This window comes from Dendropsophus ebraccatus, chromosome 5 (genome assembly GCF_027789765.1).
Source record: "Dendropsophus ebraccatus isolate aDenEbr1 chromosome 5, aDenEbr1.pat, whole genome shotgun sequence".
NCBI lineage: Eukaryota > Metazoa > Chordata > Amphibia > Anura > Hylidae > Dendropsophus > Dendropsophus ebraccatus.
The window spans coordinates 131359955-131366666 of record NC_091458.1 but is presented as its reverse complement, the minus strand read 5'-3'; the positions used below and the strand labels follow the sequence as shown (position 1 = coordinate 131366666).

The 6712-nt window shown below is 38.2% G+C and overlaps 1 protein-coding gene across 1 annotated transcript; it reads left to right on the top strand.

Moving 5' to 3' along the window:
- The first annotated feature begins 1017 nt into the window (after nt 1-1017).
- LOC138793039 (gap junction alpha-4 protein-like) lies at nt 1018-6459 on the top strand. Its single transcript, XM_069971298.1, has 2 exons — nt 1018-1189; nt 4466-6459. The coding sequence occupies exon 2, from the start codon at nt 4484-4486 to the stop codon at nt 5540-5542; it is 1059 nt and encodes a 352-aa protein (XP_069827399.1). The 5' UTR covers nt 1018-1189; nt 4466-4483; the 3' UTR covers nt 5543-6459.
- The last annotated feature ends 253 nt before the right edge of the window (nt 6460-6712 follow it).

Sequence of the window (6712 nt, the reverse complement as noted above, 5' to 3'; positions counted from 1 at the left end):
GTCAGAAGTGCGTATCAGTTGGGGTCCGGCTGCTGAGAACCCCGCCGATCACTAGAACAGAGGGGCAGGCACGTGTGGGACTGTGCGCTCTGCCCCCTCATCTCCGCTACAGGGAGGTGAATTCCGTGAACTGCTGGTATTAGCAGCCTGCCCCTGAATCCTAACAATCGGCGGGGTTCTCAGCAGCCGGACCCCGACCGATATGCACTTCTGACATGTCCCTGTGGCAGAATTTAAAAAAAAATGGTAGTTACTAGAGATGAGTGAACCTCGAGCATGCTCGAGTCAATCCGAACCCTAACTTTTGGCATGGATATAGTCATTGGCTGTATCCATGTTTTCCAGACAACCTTAGAGCTTTATCAAAGTTCAGTAGCCCCCGCTAATCAAATGCCGAACGTTCGGGTTCGGATGGACTCGAACCCGAACCCGGTTCGCTCATCTCTAGTCAGGACCCATTGTAGCTGTCCCAATTCATAGTAAAGCAAAATTGTAGCAAAATAGCGTAAAACATCCTCATGTATTTATAGGCTTTTTTTTTTTTTTTTTTTGCTGTGCAGTTATGAAGTGGCTCCACCACGTGATTCAACGCATCAACTAATCAACGTATCCATAGCTTAAGACTCTTCGGACCCAATCAAAATTGTGTTCCAGTTCCCCAAATCCCAAGCATTGGTGACATTATGGAACTGTTGTAATCTATTTAGTGTCCACTGAATCTGCTTAACCATCACCATATACTGTACATAAAATACACATTTGCTTGGATTTCTTCAACAAATGTCTTTGCAATGTCACAATATACAAAGAAGAAAAAAATTCTAAAGCTCAGTTATAGCGGAGACATTTCCCAGTATGAAATGACTGCCGCGTTCTTGCCTATAACATGTTAATCTTCCACACATAACATAACAAGCTCTCATCGGAGTACACCCCTAACATCCTGCACCTCCTCTAGTCCGTCCCATGGTTTCCTCTTTTCCCTATGGAATGATCTTTTCTTTTTTTTTAAGCAAGGGCATCGTCTGTCTAGCTCTCTTATCTCACAGCCACTGGTACTGCAAACCTCATATGGCTCTATCAAGAACGACCTGCACTGCTGCTGGTTACAGGGACGTTCCTTGGCATGCACGAGCACGTGGAAACATCAGTAACATCTTATAGGTAGAGCTCCTCCGCTGATTATAAGGTAAATTAAATAATAACTTTATTAACAGATGACGTATTTTGCACAGTACAGAAATCTATATACTGTTATGCACAGAAAAAGTTCAGCGCGGTGCAGTAACTGGCGAAGCAAATGGATTTTATACTTTAAATTTGACCATTTCAGAATTGGAATTTGACATGTAAATGACTATGTATCAGCATGTTTGTGTAGGGCCCCAAAAATAAAATTTTTCTCTATTTTCTTTTAATGTGTATTTTAAAAAAAAAACTGCATCAACAAAGCTTTAGGAAAATGTCATGTTATTGTATATTTTGTACAAAATATGGGAAACAATTAACTTCTTCTGAACATCACATTTTAATTACGATGTGAATTAGACTGTCCTTCACAGTGTTATTATCAACATTTTCAGAGGTTTACACTACAGTTTGTCAAGACATTTCATTTTGCTGTCTACAAAAATGTAGATGACGACGCTATTGTATCCAGCAAAAAATAAATAAAATTGTATTGTTGCAATGCATTTTTTTTTTTTCTTTATAGTATAATGGTGTACAATAGCATCTGGTTTTTACTCAGTTATACAAGACAATCTATACCCTACCCATCTATACTCCTACAATGTAACAGGAGAATGGTATAGGGATGGTCCTGGGTATGAAGTGATAAGGATTACCATGGGTCTGTATTCCAGTATGATAGATAGATAGATAGATAGATAGATAGATAGATAGATAGATAGATAGATAGATAGATAGATAGATAGGAGATAGATAGATAGATAGAAGATAGACAGATAGATAAATAGATAGATAGATAGATAGATAGATAGATAGATAGATAGATAGATAGATATTCTTTAGTATAATCAGCAGCACATCACAAGGACTCAGGGTGCCAGATGTATCCTCCAACCACGAGGTGCATATATATGTAAAGTATTCCACCGGCACTCCAGATTAGGTGAAAAAAACACTTTGATTTATTCAGTGAGTATACAGCACAGCAAGCATAATCAGTCGGCAACGTTTCTGTGGCCTCTCGCCACCAGCCTGAAAATGCTTGAAAATGGTGGCGAGAGGCCACAGAAACGTTGCCAACTGATTATGCTTGCTGTGCTGTATACTCACTGAATAAATCAAAGTGTTTTTTTTCACCTAATCTGGAGTGCCGGTGGAATACTTTAGATAGATAGATAGATAGATAGATAGATAGATAGATAGATAGGAGATAGATAGATAGATAGATAGATAGATAGATAGATAGGAGATAGATAGATAGATAGATAGATAGATAGATGATAGATAGATAGATAGATAGATAGATAGATAGATAGATAGATAAGATAGATAGATAGGAGATAGATAGATAGATAGATAGGAGATAGATAGATAGATAGATAGAAGATAGATAGATAGATAGATAGATAGATAGATAGATAGATAAGATAGATAGATAGGAGATAGATAGATAGATAGATAGATAGATAGGAGATAGATAGATAGATAGATAGATAGATAGATAGATAGATAGAACATAGATAGATAGATAGATAGATAGATAGATAGATAGATAGATATAGATAGGAGATAGATAGATAGATTTAAAAAAATGCCACAAATTGATTCGTACACCTCTCCCCAATTGCTGTACTTTTTTTTTCACGTGTTAGCTATGAAAGCATTATCTTAAAAGGAAACTATAATATTTTCATAGGATAGAAGACAGCCGGGAACCCCACCAAGCACTTCATTTATTGCTAGGATGATTGCATCCCATTCTCAGAAAGGGTGGGGGTCCCAGCTGTCAGACCCCCCAGCAAACAGCTTGTTATCCCCTATCCTATACGCAAAGATGTGAATACCACTTTAAGCTTATCTGCTTGAGAAAAGGATGAGGAAATACAACAACACGGCGATCAGCTATGACTCAGTCAGTAGGCTGCCCGTTTCCTTTTGATAGCTGTATCTTTGAATATTGCTGTTTCAGTCTAGTCATATATGAACAACTAAGGCAAAGAATAATAGAATAGGATAATATACTCAGAATAATATTTCTGTATACCTGTATTTCTGTTGAAAAGGATTTAGAATTGTTGACAAGTTCTAGCTACCACAAAAAGCAGGAAACTTGTCAATTATATATTTTTTACCATTAGCACCATCTGTTTTATAAATACATGCAATCTTACTAGATGGGGGTTTCATGTAATATATACAAAAAGATGGAAATGTAATGAGATGGGTTTTACAAAGTGTCCATTTTAATATAGAAGAAAATATTCATTTAAGCTTCCTTTCAAAGATTTTTGGGCACATACTCCAAAAATTTGGAAAGAGAAATGAAACCCTTACTCGCTTACTCTGTTAACGTAATTCATCCCACGACCATGCTGGACTAGGATAAGTCATGGTTACCAAGGATATTAACCTGAGGCTCCTTCAAAATAACACTCTAAGGCTATGTTAACACACAGTAAGAGTCAGGGTCAGGGAACGGCCGGTCTCTATAAAGATCATCATCGGATGATCTTTCGGGCCCGCGCGCCCGCATCAGAACTCCCAACAGCACACTATGGAGCGAGCGACCAGAGCCGCTAACTCCACAGTGTGCACTGACAAGGTTTTCTACGGCCGCTATTCAATGAATAGCAGCCGCAGAAAACTGACATGTCAGTTGGTTGCAGCACCGCTAGGGATCCTGGCCGGAGCGTATAGTATGTGTATGGCACATATATTTTCGTGTAAATCACGGCAGTTGTATAACGGCCATGGTTTTACGAAAATATATATTGTGTGGACATACCCTAAACTTGACAATCACACTATAAGCACTATGGGGAGATTTATCAAAGTAGTGTAAAGTAGAATTGTCTTAGTTGCCCTAGCAACCAATCAGATTCCACTTTTCTTTCCTCACAGATTCTTTGGAAAATGAAAGGTGGAATCTGATTGGTTGCTAGGGGCAACTGAGCCAATTCTACTTTACACCAGTTTGATAAATCTCCCTCCATGTTTTTTTTTGGCCGTTTGATGGGTATTTTTTTAGAATAGGGTTTTGTTTTTTTTTGCATAATTAAGGCTGTTATTTGGCCTTTATATGACAGCCATTTTGGGGGAAAAAAACACCGAACAGCCAAAAAAGTGGTGGTACTTGAACATAGCCCAAAAAATATCTTTATTAGCAAGTAATATGCTGCACAAAAAATGGTCACTTATTTTACTTATACATCATTTATGTCTTGCCGTATAAATCACAAAAAGGCAAATACTATTAAATGCTTTTATTTTACAGGGAAAATACTGAAGTACAATGGGAGACTGGGAGTTTCTTGAAAAGTTGTTGGATCAAGTGCAAGAACACTCTACTGGCTTTGGCAAAGTCTGGCTAATATTGCTGTTTATCTTCCGCATCTTAATTCTTGGTCTCGCAGGGGAATCAGTTTGGGGAGACGAACAATCAGATTTTGTCTGCAATACAGAACAACCTGGGTGTCCAAACGTTTGTTATGACAAGGCTTTTCCAATCTCCCATGTACGATTCTGGGTGCTTCAGTTTCTTTTCGTTAGCACCCCCACGTTATTTTATCTGGGCCATGTAATCTATCTATCTAGAAAAGAAGAGAAGCTCAAACAAAAAGAGGAAGAATTAAGAGCTATAAGTGACAAAGACCATCAAGTGGACCAAGCCATAGCAGTCATAGAGAAGAAACGGTTAAAAATCTGCATTCAAGAAGATGGCCGAGTCAAAATCAGGGGGGCTCTGATGTATACATACGTCACAAGCGTCATTTTCAAAAGTATTTTTGAAGCTGGCTTTTTGCTGGGTCAGTGGTACCTTTACGGTTTCGTTATGCCAGCTGTCTATGTATGTGAAAGAAATCCTTGCCCTCACAAAGTGGATTGTTTTGTGTCGAGACCTATGGAGAAAACTATTTTCATCTTATTTATGTTAGTGGTGTCGCTTATTTCTCTTTTCCTCAACCTTCTAGAACTTATGCATCTAGTTTTCAAGAGTATGCTTCACACCTTGAAAAAATACTCTACTTATAATTCCAACCCAAGATACTCAAAAGAAGAGGATGTGTACCCTGGGAAATGCCCCGAGACTGCTACCGCTCCTTTTAATGACAAATCGTACATGTACCTTCCAATGAGTGAGAACATTTCCTACCCAGCATATAAAATCCAGAATGAGGACAACTGGGCTAACTTCAATACGGAGAAACAGATAGCAATGCATGTTGGGAAACAAGCAAATCTGGAACATTATTCTAGTGGTTTCACTCCTGTTACTACTAGTTCCCATGCTGTAGTGGAGAAGCAACCAAGTAGAGCCAGTAGCTCGGCATCTAAGAAACAATATGTTTGAGAAATACTGCATCTGAAATTTTGTTATGTTCTAGGGTCTATAGGAGTTTCCATAAGGTCCATAGAGTTACCGTAATACAAGACACCCTTAAAGTGCTGTCAGGCTAATTGGTAGCAACCTCTGTAGCTGCCGTAAAAGAAAGAACTAGCAAAGTATAAAAATCTCGGCACTCACTTGAGCATCATTATTTATAATGCACTCATCATGCTCATTTTGACTCCTTGTGAGAAGATAAAGTCCTGTATGGTTGGTTTCTAGAGATGAGCGAACTCCGAGAGCGTTCAGGTTTGTCCAAACCTAAAGTCTCTGCATTTGATTTCCGCTGGCTGTGTCCATGTTTTCCAGGCAGCCTTAAAGCTGCATCCAACTTTTTCAACTACCAGTAATCGAATACAGAGAGTTCGGGGTTGGACGAACCCAAACATGCTCTAGGTTCGCTCATTTCTATTGGTTTCCCTTTTAATAAATGTGAGTTATACTGTGATAGCTTTATACAACTGTATGATTTTTTACAAACTGTTTTGCACAGATTTTTTTTCGTTTTATTGTGGCAAGTTTATGGCATGGTTGGCAACGCTGTAACTATGCACAATGTATGAACCTATCAAATAGGGACAAGCTGACCATTCAGTTATTAGGGTACAGCTCATGGTCAGAAGTGTCTCACAAACAGTTACTATAGTGGCAAAAGTGAGCGCAGAGCATGTAAAGGGAAAATGTCATGTGCTTGTCTAGGGTAGTATGCTATTATAACCCGTGTCATGGTATGGTTGAGGTAAAGGACATGTCTGGGTCCCAGTCACCCCATTGTTACATACATATTTTATGATTTCTTTCTTCAGAGTATCATTTCTATGTTCAGCACTTTTTTACATATGTGAGTTTGTATTTTTTTTTTCTAAGGAAATGGGTAACGTGTGACACATTTAATGTGTACGTTCTTCTATTTTTATGTATAAAAAAATAAAGTGAAAAAAGAACTTTATAAAATATACCTTATCTGATCAATTTAGGTAAACTTTTTTTTGTGTTTTGAAGAATAAAATTTGATATTTTATACTATATGAATAGAATAGATGATGCTATACTATCATACAAAACCAGTAACCTATTTTGTAATCCTTAGGCCGGGTGTACACAATGGCCAGGTCACAGAACGGACGGTATTAC